The 23455-nt window shown below is 44.9% G+C and overlaps 1 protein-coding gene across 1 annotated transcript in view; it reads left to right on the forward strand.

Annotated features, from left to right (window-relative positions):
• Positions 1-10262: 10262 nt before the first annotated feature.
• Positions 10263-23455, forward strand: part of MIA3 (MIA SH3 domain ER export factor 3) — a 45136-nt gene continuing 31943 nt past the window's right edge. Inside the window, exons 1-3 of the mRNA XM_049770251.1 lie at positions 10263-10463; positions 14702-14835; positions 22354-22440. Coding sequence (XP_049626208.1) covers positions 10292-10463; positions 14702-14835; positions 22354-22440 — 393 coding nt within the window. The 5' untranslated portion in view covers positions 10263-10291. The remainder of the gene's footprint in view (positions 10464-14701; positions 14836-22353; positions 22441-23455) is intronic.

Genomic DNA, 23455 nt, shown 5'->3' on the forward strand with positions numbered 1-23455 from the left:
AAATAAAAGCACAGTGTCACTCAATCCCAGTAATTGACCTTTACAGTTTCTGTTTGACGCCCAACTGCTTTGTTGAGATCTCTTCTTTTATTCAAGTTTTGGCTTTGAGTTGATGTGTGACTCTCTCCCCAACACTGTGAACGAGAATTTGTTTCCTCCTCCTTTGTGGTCGCTCTTGGGTAGAGATCTCAAGTCACTTTTTCAGAAGACCCTGCATGACAAGCCCTGTGAAATAGATATTATCAATCGTTAGATGGTCAATATGAAATGAGGGCCAGTTGAAGGGCTGAGAGAGTGGTGAGCTCCAGAAAAACAGAGACTAATGGATGACCATGTGTTTGCAGTACGAGGGGCCTTGATCTGTGACAGAAGTGTAAGCCCTTTTAAATGTTTTTTTTTTTCTTTCCTATTTTTAAAAATAATAGCAGAATGCTGAACTAGGAAAGGGCAGATTTGTAGGGAGGTAACTTTAAAGTCATTCATTATAATACTTGGATGAGAGAAGATATAGTTCAAATGATAAGGTACAGTGCTTGCGTGCAGCCAACTGCTGGTCCTAGCATGACTGGGAGAAACTCCCAGCACGAGTGGTAGCTCCCTAGCACCTCAGGGTGTGTCCCCACCCAAACAAATTATATTAAAATCTTGGTACGACTGATATCCAGCACTGCATAAATCCATTCCAAGAATTTTTCTTTTCTTTTTTTAAATTTTTTTGGTCACACTTGGTGGCACTTGGTTACTTCTGGCTCTGTGTTCAGAAATCACTCCTGGCAGGCCCCGGAGGATCATATGGGATGCCAGGATTCAAACCACCATCTGTCCTGAGTAAGCCAAGTGCAATGCCCTACCCCTGTGCTATCTCTCCAGCCCATTGCAAGAATTTTACCCAGAGCTATGCTGAACAACATAATGGTGTAGACTCCCCTGAATCTTTGCTTCTCCCATCCTAAAAGGGAACTATTTAAACAGAGTCACACCTTGGAAGAGATGAAGTGGCCTAATAAGATTTTTACATGGGGTCTGAGTAATAGTATCACAGGGCCAGAAATGTAGCCAACCAGGAATAACTTCTGAGTGCAGAGTTGGGAGTAACTCCTAAGCATTGCCAAATATGGCTCCAAAAACAACAACAACAACAACAACAAAATTGCAACAACAAATATTCACTCCTGGAGGGCTAGGGAATCATATAGGATGCTGAAGATGGAACCTCTGTAAGTTGTGTTCAAGAAAAGCAACCTATGCTGTACTATAGCTCCAGCCCCTGTTTTATCTTTTTAATGTGACTTTTAGAAATCTTAACTTACATGTGTGTAGGATATTGCACAGCATTGTTCTAGGGAATCAGTGAGGTACCAGGTTATGATTATGATAAGATTCTGTCCTTAATCATTCTGATTTGAGCTCATTAAATCTTTTATGTATTTCACAACATTGAAATCCATGTAGACTTAAATAAAAACATGCTTTTATAATGGCAGGTAAAACTCTATATCTAATTGCTTATTGTCCACATTTGACTCATGTCTTCATAGTGTCCTTTGTATTCCCTTTCCTCATATCATAATGGAAATTACAATGTCATAATGACAATTTAAATGCTTATGAAGGATGTTTGCCTTCTGTGGATGTGTGATCTCTAGCAGGTCTACCTACTGTGATTATTTGTTATCCTCAAAAACATACTTTTTTCTTTACAGTCCTTCCTGTCTCCAGGGGAAGATTTGCCTTTTCAGGTGTGCATGGGAGATCAATTAACCCTCTTGTGTCTTTTTAGAAGAAAGCTAGTTTCTAGAGCAAGTACTAACTAAAAATGTTTCCTTACTGACAAGTCATTGATTTGCTATAACTATAGTTACATGTGTCAGCTAAGAGTCAGGTGATTTACTGTCTAATTATTAAACAACATAAACAAACCATCATTTTTTTGTACTCATGGCATTTGCTTTTTAAAGAAACACTAAGTTTTAACAATAGTCCGATTTTTTTCCAAGTAGAACACAATAGTTCTGATTCTTTATTTGCTTATTTTTAATGTTTGGGCTAACCCTGCAGTGCTCAGGGGCTATTCCTGGCATGTAACTCGGTTTGCTCCTGGTAACCTATCTGGGAATGAGGCAATGTTGGGAACTGAACCTTCTGACAGTGTTCAAGAATTACTCCTGGTAGTGCTCATTGAACTATATTTAGTGTCAGGGATAGAACCTGGGTTGGCCACATACAAAGCAAGCACTTTACCCACTATACTACGTTTCTGGTCCCTATAAACATAAGTTTTGACAATATGTCTTGCTCTCACTATTATCCTGCTAAACAAAAACATTATATTAGAAAACTGGAAATATGGAAAACCAAATATCTTGTAGAAATTGAGTTAGGCTAGCCTCACCCTGGAATTTGTTCTATTTGTCTGAAAGCACCAAATGTTTGGCTTCTGTGAATATAGTGCCAAGGTAAATCCAAGCAGAACAGGAAACAGGAACTTGTGCATACATCTATAAATTAGTGACAATTTCAGATGTTTGCATTTCTTTCTTTGTACAATAGAAATTGGTATAATATTTGTTACGACTAGACAAATAGTATGTGCTTCTAGAAGATGAGGCCTTCCATATGACTCAGTCCCTGGAGGGCATAATCATTGACATGGCTTTATAATTATGGAGTACTTCACTCTATTAACTGTGTATACCACAAAAAAATGCCTTATCTTTGACTTTCAAGCCAAGAGATTAATTCATATTCTACAGTGATTCTGCACTTACGAGAGTCTGTCCATTAAAGTCTTATGACTTTTTTCACTACTCTTTTAAGTCTAAACCATCTTTAAAAGAATTACTTTAGGACTAGAGTGATGGCACAAGCAGTAAGGCTAGCATTTGCCTTGCACCTGCTAGCTTAGGATGGACTGTGGTTTGATCCCCTCGTGTCCCATATAGTCCCCCAAGCCAGGAGCAATTTCTGAGCACATAGCTAGGAGTAACCCCTGAGCGTCACTGGATATGACCCAAAAACAAACAAACAAAATAAAAGAATCACTTTAATGTATTTTTTTGTTTTGTTTTTTTTGGGTCACATCTGGCAGCACTCAGGGGCTACTCCTGGCTCTACACTCAGAAATCGCTCTTGGCAGGCCCAGGGAACCATATGGGATGCCGGGATTTGAACCACCATCCTTCTGTATGCAAGGCAAACATCTTAACCTCCATGCTATCTCTCCAGTCCCCACTTTAATTTTTTTTTTGCAGGGGGAAGGTTTAGCCAATACCTGATCATGCTCAGAGTTTATAGCTGGCCCTGGGCTAAGGGTTCAGGCCAGTAATGCTCTGAGGACTACAAGTAATGGCAGGCATCAAGCTCAAGTTGACCCAATCATGTTATTCTTGGGCATCAAATAATTTTCTTCCTGTAATATGAGGACTCCTTGCAGCCCTTCAAAGACTACCTTCCATTTTTCTCTCTTCTATTGCTTGTTCACTTGCTCTTTCCCCTCTTTATTGAAGTTGAATCCTACCTCATCAAGGCCAAGTTCAAATCCCACCAACATTAGTAACCGTCTTCTTTGGAAGTCTTTGGGTTTTAGAATTTGTGGCAAATTTGGGTCATAGAATTTGTGCCACAATATATTTGAGCACTTATTGTGTGACAGATTTCTTACGATCCCCCCCCCCTTCTTAAGAATAAAGATCAGGGGCCGGAGAGATAGCATGGAGGTAGGACATTTGCCTGGCATACAGAAAGACAGTGGTTTGAATCCTGGCATCCCATAGCCTGAGGTCCCCTGAGCCTGCCAGAAGCGATTTCTGAGTGTAGAGCTAGGAGTAACCCCTGAACACTGCTGAATGTGACCCAAAAACAAAAACAAAAAGATCAGTGGGGGAAGGGGAGAGAGAGAGAGAGAGAGAGAGAGAGAGAGAGAGAGAGAGAGAGAGAGAGAGAGAGAGAGAGAGAGAGAGAGAGAGAGAGAGAGAGAGAGCTGTTTCTCTTTAAGGAGTCTCCACTCAGTACAATCCCATGAAGAGCCAGAATCATCCTCTGCTATCAGAGCAAGGCCAAGATTATGACTCATTTCACACCTACTATACACAGGCCAGAAATATGGGAAGAAGGGAGAGGGTAGCCTTGAGAGTTCAGCAGCAAACCATGTCTCCAGCCTCTATATGGCGGAGGTTGATCTGATGCCCCTCAAATTGCTATTTGTCTGACTCATTATATTGTAACCAATCTTAATATTTAAAAAATTAGAACCTTTCTTAGACTCTACCTAATTTATAGCTCTTCAATTACTTTTGTTTGTTTGTTGTTTTGTTTTTGGGGCCATACCCGGTGGTGTTCAGGGCTTACTCCTGGCCATGAACTCGGGTCACTCCTAGAGGTGTTCAAAAGACCACATACGTTTCCAGGGATAAAACCTGGCCAGTCTTGTCAAGGCAAATAATTTTTCCACCATACTATCTTTCCAGCTGCTTTTCATAATAGATACTTTGCGGGGGGGGGGGGGTCCATACCCAGTGGCACTCAGGAGCTACTCCTGACTCTGTGGTCAGAAATCACTCTTGGCAGGCTCAGGGGACTTTATGGGATGCCAGGAATTGAATCTGGGTCCATCCCAGGTTGACCTTGTGCAAGGCAAATGACCTACTGCATGCTATTGCTCTGGCCCCTCATACTAGACTTTTTAAGACAGTTTGTTTGTTTGGTTTTGGTTTTTGGATCACACCCGGCAGCGTTCAGGGGTTACTCCTGGCTCTATGCTCAGAAATCGGCTCCTGGCAGGCTCGGGGGACCATATGGGATGCCAGGATTCAAACCACCGACCTGCATGCAAGGCAAACACCTTACCTCCATGCTATCTCTCTGGCCCCATTTTTAGACAGTTTAAGTAAGATATAAATGATAAGGAAGTACTAACATTGCACAGTTTTCTGAGTTCTTTTTGTTTGTTTGTATCTGGGGACATACCTGGCAGCACTCAGGAGTTATTCCTGGCTTTGTGCTCAGAAATCACTCCTGCCAGGCTCGAGGGACCATATGGGATGCCAGGTATTGAATTCAGACAGCCTTGTGCAAGGAAAATACCCTACTTGCTGTGCTACCACTCTGGCCCCAGTTTTCTGAGTTCTGACCCATGTAAAGATATCTGAAAATCATCACCCAAGCACAAGAGGCAATATTCTCACTCCCCATGTTTTCTGTGTTCATCCTTTGCCTCCTACTCTTGTCACCAGACCACCATGCATATACTCTGTTGTGAGTTAGTTCCAGCTTTCAGTATTTGTACATAAGTAGAATTTTACAGTGTTTTGTTTGTTTGTTTTCTGGGTTGGGGCCATACCTGGTGATGCTCAGGGGTTATTTCTGGCTCTGCGCTCAGAAATCACTCCTGGCTTGGAGGACCATATGGAATGCCGGGGGGATCGAAACTCGGGTTGTCCCAGGTCAGCTCTGTGCAAGGTAAACGCCCTACCACTGCATTACCGCTCCAGCCCCAGAATTTTGCAGTGTTTGTTTGTTTGTTTATTGTTTTCAGACCACATTCATTTGTTCTCAGGGGTTACTCTAACTCTAACTCATCACTCAGGAATTACTCCTAATTGTATATGGGATGCGGGGGGTGGAACCCAGGTTGACTGAGTGCAAGGCAAACATCCTACTTGCATTCTAGTCACTCTAGCTCCCCCTCAACAATGTTTTTATTTTAATCTGACCTATGTCATTTGGGATCTCCTAGCCATTGTTGCTATCAGTAGTTCTTAATTGTTGTTGAGCAATAATTTTTTTGTTTTGTTTTGTTTTTGGGCCACATCCAGTGACGCTCAGGGGTTACTCCTGGCTATGCGCTCAGAGGTCGCTCCTGGCTTGGTGGACCATATGGGACACCGGGGGATCGAACCACGGTCCGTCCTAGGCTAGCGCAGGCAAGGCAGGCACCTTACCTCTAGCGCCACCGCCCGGCCCCTGTTGAGCAATAATTTAACATTTAATACTTATTTACTCTCTAATACCCAGCTAGTGGACAAGCTGGTTTTTATTGTGTTTTGTTTTGTTTTATACTATTCAAATGAAGCCTCTTTAAAAATTTATGAATAAAGACTGACTTTCACACACCTTTTCAGGGATGCAGCTCCAGTTCTCTGAACCATCTTCAAGCCTTATCTTGGATTCCTTCTTTCGTGTGTGTGTGTGTGTGTGTGTGTGTGTGTGTGTGTGTGTGTGTGTGTGTGTGTTAATTCTTTTGGCCACACTCTTCGGTGCTCAGGAATTATTCCTGGCTCTGTGCCTAGGGATCACTCTTGACATTGCCTGAAGGACCATCTATAGTGCCAAGATTTGAACTATAACTGCATGCTAGGCAAGCACCTTTACCTTTGTCCTGTTTCCCTGATTGCTGATATGGCTTAAGCTAGTGGTTTTCAACACTGCTGTACACAAGCTGGTCCAGCAGGGTAAAATGGCCGAAAACCACTGGCCTCAATACTGTGATTAGGTTTTGATCTCTAGTCTTGCTGTTGCTTTCTGTCTGTTTCATCTGCTTTTTGCTTTGCCCTTTTTCTCTCTTGATGTTTCCTTTTAGATTAAGACTGTATTAATCCTCTTTGTTGAATCACTAGCTATAACTCTGTGGTTTTGTTGATATTATTATTGCTATGTGGTCTGTAAAATGAAGCTTTTACTTATTACAGTATATCTTTTCGTCATATTTAAGTACTTCCCTGATAACTTACACAAGCATACTGTCATATCTATTCCATGAATTTTATTGTGGTCATAAAATTTACTCACATATATGCTATATATATATATCACAGTCTAGTATTGTTTTTGCTTTAAAGAATTGATATCTTCCAAAGAAGAAACAAAAAGCCCAAGTAAAAATTGGCAGTGAGGGGCCAGAGCAGTGGCGCAAGGGTTAAGGTGTCTGCCTGGCCCACGCTAGCCTAGGATGGATCTCAGTTAGATCCCCCGGTGCCCCATATGGTTCTCTAAGCCTGGAGCTCTGAGCGGAGAGCCAGGAATAACCCAAGTGACACCGGCTGTGGCCCAAAACAAACAAACAAAAATTGGCAGCAACATTTCTCAAAAACAGGACAAAAAATAGATTAAAGAACTATTAACTTCAAATCATATCTAACATTTCATATCAATTCATAAATGGATAAATATAATTTAAAATAACAATAACAAGGCAGGTATTAAGAGTTGGCAAGGATGTTGAGAAATTAGAATTCTAATGGATTGATGGAAGAAATATAAAAGTTCCACTTTGGGAAAACCATTCTATCAAGAAGAAAGGTGTGATTAAAAGCTAGTTAAGGACTAGAGGAATATTAAAGGAGATAATGCATTTTTCTGTCAGCCCACTGACCCTCAGCAGCATCACCTGTGTATTTCCCATATCATGTATGGTCTCCTGAACACTACCAGGAGGGTCACTCCTGGACTACAACATCAGGAATATCTTATGAACATCAGCAGCTATGGGCAAATATAATAAGATAATACACTTTCATTTTTAATTTGTTTTGTTTTGAGGCCACACCTATCTATGCTTATAGCTTTCTCCTTTCTCGCTCTGTCCTCAGGAACTAACTAACTCTTGCCAGGCATGGGAGACCATTTGGGGGTGAGGTGGAACTTAAACTCAGATAGGCCACATCCATACTTGGCCTGCCTTCTGTATTATCCCCTCAATTTAAAAAATAATATTAAATAAACAATCCAGGGTGCAGGGGCTCATCAGTAGCCCTCATGCCAGAAATGTGTGAGACCCAGAGTTTGATTCTTGTCACTACAGGGGAGTAAAAAAAATCTTTTCAAAATGAGACATTTTTAAGTCAGAGAAAGACAAGAATAGAGGAACTTATTTCAGTCTTAGGGAACCTACTTATAGGGAATGGATCAAGGTCTCTGGTGGTAGGGCTAGGCGAGACATGCTCAAATTATGAATGTATTTCCAAGGCATTTGCAGAGTGGAAGTTGACTAAAAAAAAAAAAAAAAAAAAGAATTAAATTCATAGAATCTGAACAATAGAACAGCAGGCAAAACCCTTGTCTTGCACATAGCTGATCTAGTTTTGATCTCCAACACCCTATGGTCTCTGAAGCACATTCAGAAGAAGTGATTCCTGAATGCAGAGCCAGGAGTAACTCCTGAGCATTGCTGAGTGTAGCCTCCAAAACAAAACCAAACAATTAGGTCCCCTTGATAGCAAGTCCTAGAAAACCGTGAGCCTAAAGCTACTAAAGGCTGTTAGGAAACAGGTAGAGGGGAGAATGATTGCAACTTGGGGACTTTCAGGGTGACCCTGATTATTGGGAGGCCTCCTAGAGGGAACATACGGGCCACTTGCAGCATGGGCAGTTTGTGTGTCCGTGACACCTCAATGAAGCTACTGAAACTAAGTGTAGGGAACCCTGGAATGGGCCTGATTCGGGGTGATTCGTAAAAACTTTATGTCAGCATCTGAATGAACTTCAGTTGCCAGGCAACAGAAAACAGGTGTCAGTGACAAGAGCATAATTTTACTTTTATTTTTCCTTTTTTTTTTTTTTTTTTTTGTGGGTGCTCAGACACAGAGTCCTGCATGCAGAGCATGTGTCTACGCCCTTAGAACTGTAGCCAAGTCTCCTCAACTGTGTTATTTAACACAGGAAGTTGAAAATCGGGGGTCAGAGGTCTGTAGTCGGCTTCCCCTAGCTGCCCTGTAGACTTGCAGCCCTTTGTGGGGGATACAGCTTGTCGTCCATGTAAATAATAATCACTTTGAAACTTAAATGCGACTTTCTCCTGGTCAGGAAGTACCAGCATCGCTTGTTGCTTGACGAGAGACTGATCGGGCTAGTTAAAGGAAGGCACCCAGAGACAGCTCCAAGGGCCAGATGTGTGCTTTGCCTGCTGGAGCCTTCAGCTCCATTTCACTTGGTCCTCCCGTTTTCCACAAGCCCCATAGTATAACCAGAAGCGTCTCCCAGAATAAGCCACCATGTGCTTCTCCCTGTGTGGCTCCAATACAAAGCTACTTTGATTTGAATCTCAAATCTATCCCCCCCTAAACACGCTAATGCTTTCCCACAGTCTCATCTCTAAAAGTGAGACAAGAAGGAGCGGGTCTTCGTCAGTCCCCTAGAAAAACACTCAAGAAATCGTCCTTGGCATTCGTTTCCCCTTACAAAGACATTTATGTTTAAGAAACACGCAGTTGTGCCCAAGGCTTACTCCTAGTTCTGTGCTCAGGGGTCACTCCTGGCAGGGCTTAGGGGACCCTATTCTGTGCCAGGGACTGAATTCAGGACTATGATATCTAAACCCTACCTAGCTGTTTTATCTCTCGGGCCTCTCAGTGCATTATTCTCAAGAGTCTCTGTGTGGTTGGCTTCTACCATACTTTGAGCTGCTTTCCCTGTCCTAATTCCAGTCTCCACCCAGGGCAGGATCTAGTGCAAGAAATGGATGCTCAGGGGCCGGCGAGATAGCACAGCGGTAGGGCGTTTGCCTTGCACGCAACCGACCCAGGAAAGACTATAGTTCGAATCCTGGCATCCTATATGGTCCCCCGAGCCTGCCAGGAGCGATTTATGAGCACAGAGCCAGGAGTAACCCCTGAGCACTGCTGGTTGTGACCCAAAAACCAAAATAAATAAATAAATAAATAAAATAAAATAAAAAAGTTAAAAAATAAAAAATAAAAAAGAAATGGATACTCAGCATTGAGGTTGGAGCGAATCCCTTTTCCCCCTCGGAATGAAGTTGGGACGACACTGAAGCTGTGCCAGGGTACCAGAACCCCCTCCCCCTTCTACGCCCTATTTCTGAAAGAAAGAAAAGCAGAAATCCAGCGGGGGGGGGGGGGGTGCACGTGCGAGGAAGCCACCCCGCAAAGGTAGGTAAGAGCCACCAAACCGTGGGTGGGACGTGGCAGCTTGGAAAAGGAGGCGCCGAGCACGCACCCCAGGGGCGGGGTGCAGGTTGTGTTTGTGTGTGTGTGTGTGTGGGTGTGTGGGGTGCAACCGAGGCTAGATCTTAGGGGACCCCGGAGCCTCGGAGCGGGTGGTGGTTGAGGGTGGCCCGATCCACGGCCACAGTGCGGAGAGCGGCGGTTGCCTCTGCGGGAACCGGGGGCCGCGGCTTCTGACCTCCCCTCCCGGAGGGGGGCACCCCCGGCGCCCCCAGCCGCTGCTGACGTGTCGCCCGGAGCCGCCCCCGGCGCGTGTCCCGCCCCGCGCCCCGCCCCGGCGCCGCCCCGGCCTGGAGTCCGCCCGCCGCGTCCCGGCTCGGAGCGGCCTTAACATGGCTGCGGCGCCGGGGCTGCTGCTCGGGCCGCTCCGGCCGCTCCGGCCGCTCCCGCTGCTGCTGCTGCTGCTGTTGCTCGGCGCCCCCGGATCGGAGGGCTCGGAGGGCTCGGCGGGCCGCGGCCGGCGCTTCTCCGAACTCAAAGTCTGCGCCGACGACGAGTGCAGCAGTGAGTGGGCGCGTCGGGGCGCGGGGGGCGGGGGCGGCGGGCTCGGGCCAAAAAACACTGGGGCCCGCCCGGTGGGGCTCCTCTCCCACTTGTTGCCGCGATTTGGTGCTCCTGGGTCCACCGAGATGAGCGATGTAGGGGTGGGATTGGAGATGGGGTCCCCCGCACCCCACCCCGGGGCCGTTTCTAACGTGCGCTCACCCCACCCCGGCTGTCCACGCCGCCTCGCCACGCGCCACCCCACGCGGGGTGCAGCCTTGGGCAGATGCGCCCAGAGCTCCCGCTGGGCAGAGCCTCCTCCCCAGCCCCCCGAGTAAGCTTAGGAAAGGCCCCCTGGGCGCTGGTCCTCGTGGCCCTTCGTTTGCATCGGATTGGGGGGGGCTTTGGATTTGGGTATAGTTGGGGTGTGCGACCCCGACGCAGCCTGGTGGTGCCCACGTCTTCGCCTTGGCTCTGCTTCATTCAGCGCTGTCACCTCTCTGTGCTTGGAAGGTTTCCTTGCGCACAGCCAGGCTCTAGAGAGGGCGCAGGAAAAGGCCAAAATCTGGAGCCCTTTAAAGAGGCCGAAGATCTGTCTGCAGTGGCCCTCCCGGGATAGAGCTCCTCTTCCTTACTCAGGAAGCAGAATTTGGTCCCCCCACCTCCCAGGGACACCCCCGGACTGGGCTGGGGGTGCCCAGGGGTTCAGTGCCTTGTTCACTCGGAGGGAGAGATGATGATTCAAGGCGTCGTGACTTGACATGCATGGCTAGCTAGTTTCAGCCCTCATAACTTGTTTTTGGGGAGCTGCTTCCCATCCATTGGCCTGACCCAGATCATTCTTAAGGACCGAGATCAGCTTTGGGAAACATCCTTCAACCGGGATCCAGATATAGGCAGGAAAATGTACATGAGGAGAAGGCTGGGGACCCATTGGACTAGGTAGAGATGCTGAGCTCAAACTGGTATTATGCAAAAGTAGATTTCAAAAATGGAAGTGTGTAGCTCAACAATACCTGCAAAGAAAAGAATGAAAGAGTGTGTGTGTGTGTGTGTGTGTGTGTGTGTGTGTGTGTGTGTGTGTGTGTGTGTGTGTGTGTGTTGAAGCCATTCCAGGAGGAGGGAAATCTAGGGCTGATGTCAATGACATGTGACAAAAAAAAAATGATCTCCCCCACCCCCTTTGCCTGATATTTTTTTCTTTCTGTTTCTCACTGAGCGGACCCAGGTTCTTAGCACTCCAGGTTGAATCTACAAACTGGGATTCTTGGTTGAAAGGAAACCTGGGTCCCTCAAACTGCATCTCTGGAGAATGACATTGTGGATGCTCCCTCAGAGCGACACAGGGTGCTGGACGGGCCCCGAGGTTGGAGTAGACCTTGAGAAGTGGCATGTGTCCAAACAGATGTAACCAAACGCACAGGCAGCTGCTGAGCACACACTGGATTGTGCAAAGGATTTAGCAAGGTGTGTGTGTGTGTGTGTGTGTGTGTGTGTGTGTGTGTGTGTGCGCACGCTGTCCATGTGAGCATTATTTTGTCATTTTGATAGGTAATTACAAATTTTCATGATCTTTAGGGGAAACAAGAAAAATCTTACCATTCCAATTCCAGTAAAGTCCTGGTCTTAAATTCTCCACCGTTTTCAATGTAGCTGACCATCCAGTATTTTTCTTTTTTCTCTTTTTGCTTTTTGGGCCACAACTGGTTACACTCAGGGATTACTCCTGGCTATGCGCTAAGAAATCGCTCCTGTCTTGGGGGACCATATGCAATGCTGGGGGATCGAACCGTGGTCCCTTCTAGGTTAGTGGCACGCAGGGCAAATGCCCTACTGCTTGTGCCACCACTCCAGCCCCCATCCAGTATTTTTTTAAATTAGGATATTGATGTATATTAAAATCATTGGATTTTAGGGGTGAAGGATATAGCATAGCGGGTAAGGCATGTGGCTGACCTGGTTGGATCCCCGGCATCCTAGATAGGTCTGTGAGCCTGCTAGAAAGTATTGCTGGCGTGTGGCCCAAAACCAAAACAATAAAAAAAAAAAATCACATTATGCGGCCGGAGAGATAGCATGGAGGTAAGGCATTTGCCTTTCATGCAGAAGGTCATTTGTTCGAATCCTGGCATCCCATATGGTTCCCCAAGCCTGCCAGGAGCGATTTCTGAGCATAGAGCCTGGAGTAACCCCTGAGTGCTGCTGGGTGTGACCCCCCAAAAAAAAATCACATTAGATTTTAGCTTCCAAATCTAATTAAGCCCTTTTTTGCTCTATAACTCCTCCTTCAATGCATAATTAAAGATAGATTCTAATTTCTTTTTTGTTATTTCTAGAAAAAGTACTACTTATCCTTTCTCCTTTTTCTCTGATCTCTTTTTTTTTTTTTTTTGGCCACACCTGTTTGATGCTCAGGGGTTACTCCTGGCTTGGGGGGACCATATGGGACGCTGGGGGATCGAACCGCAGTCCTTCCTTGGCTAGCGCTTGCAAGGCAGACACCTTACCTCTAGCGCCACCTCACCAGCCCCTTTTTATCTGTTCTTAATTGCATTTGTTGCCCATTTCCTCCTACATCAGAAACTGCTAGGGCCTACTAATAGTACAGTGGGAAGAGCACTCAGCTTGCATGCACCTGACTTGGGTTCCATTACTAGTATATCCCATATGATTCTCCAAGTACAGCCAGGAATGATCCCTGAGCTTAGAGCCTGGAATAAGTTTTTTTTTTTTTTTTTTTTGGTTTTTGGGCCACACCCGGCGGTGCTCAGGGGTTACTCCTGGCTGTCTGCTCAGAAATAGCTCCTGGCAGGCACAGGGGACCATATGGGACACCGGGATTCGAACCAACCACCTTTGGTCCTAGATCGGCTGCTTGCAAGGCAAACACCGCTGTGCTATCTCTCCGGGCCCCTGGAATAAGTTTTAACATCAATGGGTGTGATTCAAAAACAACCTCCCCACACCAAAAAAACAAACAAACAAAAAACAAACAAGCAAGGAAAAAAGAAGCTGTATTTTTTCAATACAAAGAAACTGCCACTACTGGTTTCTAGATCCAATGTGTGATTTAAGTCCTTTGTTTTAAGGTGGAAGGTAACCACCAAGCAGTTCTCAGAATTTTGGTATTTTTTTTTTTTTTTTTTTTGGTTTTTGGGCCACACCCGTTTGATGCTCAGGGGTTACTCCTGGCTATGCGCTCAGAAGTCGCTACTGGCTTGGGGGGACCATATGGGACACCGGGGGATCGAACTATGGTCTATCCTACGCTAGCGCTTGCAAGGCAGACACCTTACCTGTAGCGCCACCTTCCCGGCCCCCCTTTTTTTTTTTTAATCCAGGTCCACTGCATGGAGGGCAAGTGCCATCTCCACTGTGCTATTTTAGCTCAGTATTTTATTCTCAGAGTTTGATTGCTTTTTTTTTTTTTGTCACTTTTTGTTTTGTTTTGTTTCATTTGTGGTCACGCCCAGTAATACTCATAATTTTCTCCTAATTCACTCCTGATATCACTGGTATCACTGGTATCACTTTTGATAGTACTTGGGGGTGGGGACCCTTTGCTATACCAAGGATCAAACCTGGGTCCTTTGTGTATCAGGCAAGCTCCCTATCAGTTGTTCTGTGTCTTAGGCCCACATAGGTTTACTTTTGATTGTTTATTTAAGAACATCTTCCTCATTTGGAAACTGCCTTCAAGTTATGGACTTGAAGATGATTTTCTATGGGCACTTCACCTTGTAATGTTATTGGAGCCCCATGCAGGGTGATCCCCGTGGCTGGATGTTATCTGGATAAGGGAAGCAGAGCACAACAAGGCCACAAATGAAACTGACAGTGTTTACTGCTTGCTTCCAGGGAACAGTTCCAGCTATTTACAAACGGTGCCTTTTGATGGTTAGTTCAAGTTAATTGATCCCTTTGGGGATTTCTGGTCCCCGAAGATGCTGCCATGCTGAAGCTAGCTAACATCTGTTCCTACATTTATCCACCTGTAACATGAAGCTCTTGATGATTAGGTTGAGGACTAGCGGGTTAGTGAGAGTTTTCCCCCAGACCAGCCATGAGTGGTGAAATTCTCAGCTTTCTTGTGTCAGGGTTTCTGACAGCAAAGCACTGTCCATAGGAGACGGGAGTGGTCCAAGAGCATTTATGCCCAACAAAGTTGTGTTTCGATTTTCTGTTGCCTAACAAATCAGTGTGAATGATGAAAATTGATCCTCATTGGGAGTTTTTTTTTCTCTTTCTTTAATCTCTAGTGTTAATGTACCGGGGAGAGGCCCTGGAAGACTTCATAGGCCCAGATTGTCGTTTTGTGAACTTTAAAAAAGGTGATTCAGTATATGTCTACTATAAGCTGGCCGGGATAGCGTCTGAAGTTTGGGCTGGAAGTGTAAGTACAAATTAAACATATTTAATTTTCTTCCTGTTGGTTTGATTAGTATTATGTATATGCATATTTAAATCAAGGTGACATTGACTTCTAACATTGTACATATTTAGGGGTTTTTCTTTTTGTTTTTGGGGCACACCTAGCAATGCCCAGGGGTTACTCCTGGCTCTACACTCAAGAATCAATCTTGGTGGGCTCAGGGGACTACTTGGGGTGCTCGGGATCATATTGGGTCAGCTGCATGCAAGGCAAGTTCTCTAACCACTGTATACTTTCTCTGGCCCAAATGTGCATTTCTTTACCAGGCCCACTACCATGATAGTAAAAATTCTCAGCTTCAGTTAAATAGACTCCTCTGCCCTTTGCTTCCATCCTTTGTCCTCCCTAAAAACCTCAGTTCTACAGCCAAAATCCAACAGTTAGTTTTGGCTTGCCTTTGTTCCTTTGCTAAAAACACTTTATGTCCTACTTTTAAGGGAAATACTCTGGCATTTGTCTATCTCCTTCTCATTATTATTATTACCATTATTTTTGTTTTTGGGACCACACCTGGTGGGGCTCAGGGCTTACTCTTGACTGTGTGGTCAGGGATCACTTCTTTTTTTTGTTCTTGTTTTGTTTTAGGTTTTGGGTCATACACAGTAGCGCTCAGGGATTGCTCATGGCTCTGTGCTCAGAAATTGCTCCTGACAGGCTGGGGGACCATATGGGATGCCAGGATTTAAAACAACATCCGTCCTGGGTCAGCTACTTGCAAGGCAAAAGCCCTACCCACTGTGCTATGTCTCTGGCCCCATATATTTGGTGGGGGGGTGATCACATCTGGCAACATCAGGGGTTACTCCTGGCTCTATGCTCAGAAATTGCTCTTGGCAGGCATGGGGGACCATATGGGATGCCGGATTCAAACCACTGTCTGTCCTGGATCGAGGGATCACTTCTGATAGTGCTCAGAGACCATATTAAATGTAAGGGTTTGAACCTGACTTGGCTGCATGCAAGGCAGCCTATGTTCTGTACTATTTCTCCAGTGCCTTCTTTGGATTGATTTTACCTGGCATTATCCTTTTCAGTTTCACTCATTTGTCACAAATGCCCATGGCGTCATTTCTGACACTCAAAGTTGTACTCCACTAGACATATAGACACATTTCTCTTGGTGGATGGTAGGCTTACCTGGTGATGATCAAGGGTTACTCCTGTCTCTGCACTCAGGAATTGGTGCTCCGGGGACCATCTGGGATATTGAGGGTCAAATCTAGGTCAGCTGTGTATAAGCCAAGCACATTTTCTGCTGTCCTATCATTCTGACACATCTTAATTCACTTTTCTCTCCCCTGACTTCTCTGTTGTAAGTGGAGCTGCCGGAGTTTGGGCCGGAGAGATAGAATGGAGGCAAGGCATTTGCCTTGCATGCAGAAGGTTATTGGTTCAAATCCCGGCATCCCATATGGTCCCCCGAGCTTGCCAGGAGCGATTTCTGAGTGTGGAGCCAGCAGTAACCCCTAAGTGCTGCTGGGTGTGACCCAAAAATCAAAAACAAAAAAACAAAAACACACAAAAACACACACCAAAAAATGGAGTCTATGGATATTTTTTTAAGTTGTGTTTTTAAATTCTTTGCATTGACATGGCTATCTTATTGGGAAAGAACTTGATAAATCATATATAGGTCATGTTTTAGCTTTGTAGTTTTTGAATTTTGGAGGCACACCTGGCTATGCTTATTTCTCCAACCTCTGTGCTCAGAGATTTCTCCTGGGTGATGCTCATAGGACCATCTTCAGTGATAGTGATTGAACCAGGGTTGACTGTGTGCAAGGCATTGTGTTACATCCTGTGCTATCTCTTCAGCCCCTGATCTTAATTTTTTAATTATGTTTTTCATTATGTTATTCTGTGTTTCATGGAGAGTGACAGAACCAGTTTACATTCCCACTACTATGTACCAGAAGATTTTCTTTTTAAGGTCAAAGTGTCCCCCCACACCGATATCTGGTCTTTTTGTTCCAGACCATTCTCATAGGTATTAGTTGATTGCTGTAGTTTTAACTTGCATTTCCCTGATCATAGTAATGGGGCACACGTTTTCCTGTGGCCTTTGTTCATTTTCTTTGGGAAAGTATTTCTGTTCAGATATCCTTCCTATGTGATGAGTGGGATCTTATTTTTATTGTTGTTTTTGAGTTGTGTGAGAATTTTTGTTTTATGTTTTTGAGCCACACTTGTTTGTGCTCAGGGGACTTTGCAGTGCCAGGAATTGAACTCAGGGCTTTGTTTTGCAAAGCATGTGCTGGGGGAGCCTGTTGCACTATTTTCCAACCCCTATATGAGCATTTTTAATATCTTGGCTGCTAATGCTTTTTATTGGATATATCACATATAAGTATTTTACCCCCTCATAAGTTGTCTTTTTTTTTTTTTTTGGTTTTGAGGCCATACCCGGCAGCACTCAGGAGTTACTCCTGGCTCTGTGCTCAGAAATTGCTCTTAGCAGTCTTGGGGGAGATCATATGGGATGCTGGGATTCAAACTCAGGTCCATCCTGGGTTGGCTGCATGCAAGGCAAATGTCCTACCACTGTGTTGTTACTCTAGCCCCATAAGTTGTCTTTTTGTTTTATTTTTTAATTTTGATATATTGGGCCACTCCCAGTGATGTCCATTGGTAGTACCTTTAGTTTTATTATTTTGTGACACACCCAATGATGCTCAGAGCTTACTCCTGGCTCTTTGCCTAGGGATCATTCTTTTTTTTTTTTTTTTTTTTTTTTTTTGTAGTTTTTGGGTCACACCCGGCAGTGCTCAGGGGTTATTCCTGGCTCCAGGCTCAGAAATTGCTCCTGGCAGGCACGGGGGACCATATGGGGCGACGGGATTCGAACCGATGACCTCCTGCATGAAAGGCAAATGCCTTACCTCCATGCTATCTCTCCGGCCCCCTAGGGATCATTCTTGATGAGACTTGAGGGACCATATAGGGTACTGGGGATTGAATCCATGTCAGTTGCATGTAAGGCAAACACCTTAGTTGCTGTACTATCTCTGATCCTCAGTTGGTAGTACTTTTCCACTGCTTTTGTCACTGTTTCCTTCCTTCCTTCTCTCCTTCCCTTTCTCCCTCCCTCTCTCCTTCCTTCCTTCCTTATTCCTCAGTTCATCCCTCGATACTCTCCATTCCTTCATCCATCCCTTCCTCCTTCCCCAGCAAGCTCAGGGTTTACTCTAGGCTTTGTGCTCATTCTACCTGATGGTGCTCAAGGAACCATATGCATGCCAGGAATAGAACCAGGCCAGCCATGTGCAAGACAATCACCTTACCCACTATTCTATTACTACGATCTGGCCACACTGGCAGGGACCCTGTCTTATATCTTCCTTAGACTATTTCTATCTCAGTTCAGGGTATTGATATTTTCCCTGATTGCAGCAGTAGCACAGTGTGTTTGGAAGCAACTTGCTTTTCTGTTGAGTCAAAGCAACAGTTCCTTGGTAGCAAGGATATATATGGAAACAAAATTAGATCTTATTTCTAGGGCTAGGGAGAGAGCTCAAAGGGCAGAGCTCATGCTATACATGCAAGAGGCCTGGTTTCTAGCTGGGGCACAGAGCCAGGAGTAGCCCCTAATCACTTATGGGTGTGGTTCCCACACAGAGCTACACCAAAAAGATGATTTCTAGTCTGAGGGCCCAGGATTCTGCCTTTTTATTATAAACACAACAGCACCCTTGTCAAAATAAGGAGTTTTCGCTATTAGCAAAGCTTACACATAGGTAAATGTCTCTGCTTCTGGTTTATCTGGTTTCTTTTCCTTTTCCTGACTTTCTCAGCAAAATTTTCCCGAGGGCTTAGAGGATGTTTTCTCTCCATTTTACCTTATTTCATAGATCTTATACTTTTTCTTTCCTTTTCTTCCTTTTTGTTTTGTTTTTGGGTCATACCTGGCAGCACTCAGGGGTTACTCCTAGCTCTGCGCTTAGAAATCTCCCCTGGGGGCTAGAGAGATAGCATGGAGGTAAGGCGTTTGCCTTTCATGCAGGAGGTCATCGGTTCGAATCCTGACGTCCCATATGGTCCCCCGTGCCTGCCAGGAGCAATTTCTGAGCCTGGAGCCAGGAATAACCTGAGCACTGCCGGTGTGACCCAAAAACCACACACACACACAAAAAAAATAGAAATCTCCCCTGGTAGGCATGGGGAACCATATGGAATGCCAGGATTTGAACCACTGTCCTTCTGCATGCAAGGCAAATGTCCTACCTCCATGCTATCTCTCTGGCCCAATACTTTAGTAAATTAGGAACTCTCTTTTAGCTTTCAAGATGCTTTTCTGGGGAAGAGGCACTCTAGGTGCTCGGGAGCACTTTTGGCTGTGTTTGGGGGCCATCCCATGTGGGAGGTCAGTTCCATACCCGAGGTTGAATCTTGGCCTTATACATTCATAGCATTGCTCAGCTCACTGAGTTCTGTCTTCAGAGCCTCAAGAGTTTCTTCTTTTTTTTTTTTTTTTTTTTTTTTTTTTTTTTTTTTTTTTTTTGGTTTTTGGGCCACACCTGGTGACGCTCAGGGGTTACTCCTGGCTATGCGCTCAGAAGTTGCTCCTGGCTAGGGGGACCATATGGGACGCCGGGGGATCGAACCGCGGTCCGTCCTAGGCTAGCGCAGGTAAGGCAGGCACCTTACCTTTAGCGCCACCGCCCGGCCCCAAGAGTTTCTTCTTTATAAGCTTATATTTTAGGGAGCCATATGCAGGGCTGCCGGGGGTCCTCTCAGCTCAGTGCTCAGGGGCTCTTCCTGGAAATTCTGGTGTCAGCTGGAGGCTCCCAAAAGCAAAGCCTGGAATAAGTTTGTTGGTACTTCTCTGACCCCCCCCCCCCTCCCCTCTTTTTTTGGGCCACATCAGAGTGTGCTCAGGGCTTAACTCCTGGCTCTGTGCTCAGGGATCACTGCTAGTGGAATTAGGGGCACCTAAAAAGGGAGCTGGGGATTGAACCTATTTCAACCACTTATAAAGTTCCCTTTGTACTATAATTTATATTTGATTATTATATTTCCTGGTTTTGTCCTGCTGGGTTTTATTTATTTGTTTTGTTTTTGTTGCTCTCTCCTCTCTCTCTCTCTCTCTCTCTCTCTCTCTCTCTCTCTCTCTCTCTCTCTCTCTCTCTCCCTCTCTCTCCCTCCCTCTCTCCCTCCCTCTCTCTCTCCCTCTCTCTCTCCCTCTCTCTCTCCCCCTCTCTCTCTCCCTCTTTCTCTCCCCCTCTCTCCCTCTCCCTCCCCTCTCCCTCTCCCTCTCCCTTTCCCTCTCCCTCTCCTTTTTTGGTCGCACCCAGTAGTGCTTAGGGGTTACTTCTGATTTTGCACTCAGGAGTTACTCCTATCATGCTTGGGGACCAATGGGGTACTGGTGATCGAACCCTGCCTGGTTGTAGGCAAGCAAGTACCCCACCTACTGTCCATTGTTCTGGCCCTATTCTTTGTTTTTGTTTTTGGACCATGGCCCATGGTGCTGAGGGATTACTCTTGACTCTGCGCTGAATCACTTCTGACAGGCTCCGAGGACCATATGGCATGCTGGGAATCGAGCCCTGGTCAGCTGCATTCTACGTGCTGTACTGTTAATTATAGTCCCATGTGATTTTTATTTTTATTTTGGGTTTCTTAGATCTTCCGACTTTACCTGCCAGTGTAGCAGTTTTAATGGTTCCTTCTTATCTAATCTCGAAGGCAGTCTTCTGCTACTAACCCTGGCACTCAGATAGTTGCCAACTAAAGGAGAGCCCTCATAATGAAGGTGTTTGGGGAGTTGGTGATAAGACAGTCTTTTCCTTTATTTTGTACATTTGATCTGTACACCAACATCTTCCCCTTTCATGCCTGGGAAGTGATCTTCCTTTGAGACTTATGCTAATAAGTGAATGTGTCCCAGGACATACATACATTTTGTATTCCTTAGCCTTTAGTGAGAGGATCAGTGCAATTATTTTCTGTAGAGACTTTTTTGACTGAGACTAAAAAGATATAACACCCAGTGTGTCAATTAGTATTAATATATTGTCTTCTCAAATACTTAAGAATTTCACATATGAGTTACTAGTACAAACCTGGGTTGTAAATATACTAATTTGTTTTGTATAGGAGGGTTCACATATTTTAGAAATTTTGCATTCTTACTACCTAAATTTTTACTTTTTTTTTTTCTGGTCACACCCAAAGATATTCAGGGTCACTCCTGAGTCTGTACAGGAATTGCTTCTGGTAGGAGTTGGGGGACCATATGGGAGTGCAGAGAATCCAAATCTGGGCAAACACTTGCAAGCCTACCCTGCAGGCTGTACTGTCTCTCCAGCTCTCATTTCTGTCATTCTATGGCTGCTTGTTTTACTAGACTTCAGAATGCTGGTTTATGAACAATTTTGTGAGATGGGCAGATGAGCCTTTGTCAATTTGGGATTATTTTCCTAAACAGGCTTGATTGAAAAGAGTGTTAATCATAAAATATAAAAATGATTTTGGGGCTAGAAAGATAGTACAGACAGTAGGTTGCTTGCCTTGCATATTGCTGATTCAGGTTCAATTCCAGGCATACCATATGGTTCCCTGAGCACCAGGGCTGTGGAGTCAGAGTCGAAAAGTTGAAGTCGGAGGGAATTTTGGGTACCTGGAGTCAGAGTGGGTCGGAGTCGAGTCGGAATTGGAGCCCGACTCCACAGCCTGCTGTGCACTGCCAAAAGTGATCCCTGAGTGCAGACCCAAGAGTAGTTAAAGAACCACTATCTTCTTAGCTGATTCCACAACAGCTCTAGCAGTTTCTTTGCTCTAAGGTAGCCTACTCAGGACCAGAGAGATAAGTACAGGATTTAAGGGATTTATCTTGCATGTAGCTGAGCCAATTTCAATACCCAACACTGCCAGAAAGGACACCAGAGAAAGGACATCATGATATCAGGAGCAAGCCCTCTGAGCACCACTCTCTTCCCACTCACCCTCCCCCCCAAAAAAAAAGAAAAGAAAAAGATTTTGTCTTTTAAGGTTTTGTCTTGTAGAGATCTTTGCTCTCTACCTTAAGATGAACTGTTTGTGGGTTCAAAGAGATAGCATGGAGGTTAGGCGTTTGCCTCGCATGCAGAAGGTCAGTGGTTAGAATCCCAGCATCCATATTGTCCCCCGAGCCTGCCAGGAACGATTTCTGAGCGTAGAGCCAGGAGTAACCCTTGAGCGCTGCTGGGTGTGATCCCAAAACCAAAAAAAAAAAGATGAACTGATTGTGCCTTATGCTTAGGATTAAGTTGAATACCGAAGGAGAAAGAATGTCAGTGGCTGTAGGAAAATTGACTCTACGAGGTTCCCTATTTGGTTTCTGCTGGAATAAAATAAAATCAGTATAAAGGTGATGGCAGTGAAATCTTGTGACAAGACCTGTTTTGTTCTCTTTGTTTTCTTTCCTAGCCATGACTCTGTTTAAGCTTGTTGTCTAACTTTTTCCTTGAAAATGATCTTTCTGTTCACTCTTTCATATAGGTCGGACAAGCTTTTGGATACTTTCCCAAGGATTTAATCCATATTGTTTATACATATACCCAAAAAGAGCTTCAAGTTCCAGCAGATGTAAGTTGTGGGGTTTTATTGAGCTGTTATAAATTGGCTGATGAATTGACGTGTTACATTCAGTCTCCTATTTTAGAAAGTTTTAATGTGCTTTAGTCAGGTATAAGGAGCTAGATATATTTGTGTACCAGAATTTAATTTTAAGCCATATTTTTTGGGGGACAGCTTTCTTAATTTTAATTTTTAAATTTAATTAAAAAATTTTAGCCAGACTTATACGAGACTTAAATTTAGCTAAATTTGGAGCCGGGAAGGTGGCGCTAGAGGTAAGGTGTCTGCCTTGCAAGTGCTAGCCAAGGAACGGACCGCGGTTCGATCCCCCGGCGTCCCATATGGTCCCCCCAAGCCAGGGGCGATTTCTGAGCACATAGCCAGGAGTAACCCCTGAGCGTCAAATGGGTATGGCCCAAAAACCAAAAAAAAAAAAAAAAAAAAAAAATTTAGCTAAATTTATTAGGCTGTCTTCAAAAATAGGAGAAAAAAGAAACAGAAGTGGAGTAGGACTCAGAAGAGTCTTTATGACACAAGCATATGATCAGCTAATGCATCAGTTGTTCTTCAGCAAGGTGGCTTTCCCTTGACTCTTGGGGATGGAAGGCAGGTGATCTCCCAGTGGTGCTCAAGAAACCCTGGGCCCCTGCTGGTGATTCTGCTGGCTGGGTTGGTGGTTTAGTGCCAAGGGTCTGAGGATGGGCTGGAGATTATCTGGGATATTTCAGTGGTGCTTGAGGCCCTTGGTGCTTCATTGGGTGTGCTCAGGGGACCTTATGGTGTGGAGATGGAGTTGGGGCCAGCTGCCTATAGAGATGGAGCTTCATACTTATAAGATCTCTCATGCCCCATGACAGCTTTTTTGTTTTGTTTTGTTTTTTGTTTTTTGTTTATTGGGCCACACCCAGCAGTGCTCAGGGGTTACTCCTGGCTATCTGCTCAGAAATAGCCCCTGGCAGGCACGGGGGACCATATGTGACACTGGGATTTGAACCAACCACCTTAGGTCCTAGGTCGGCTGTTT

The sequence above is a fragment of the Suncus etruscus genome, chromosome 3, assembly GCF_024139225.1.
Source record: "Suncus etruscus isolate mSunEtr1 chromosome 3, mSunEtr1.pri.cur, whole genome shotgun sequence".
In the NCBI taxonomy this organism is placed as follows: Eukaryota; Metazoa; Chordata; class Mammalia; order Eulipotyphla; family Soricidae; genus Suncus; species Suncus etruscus.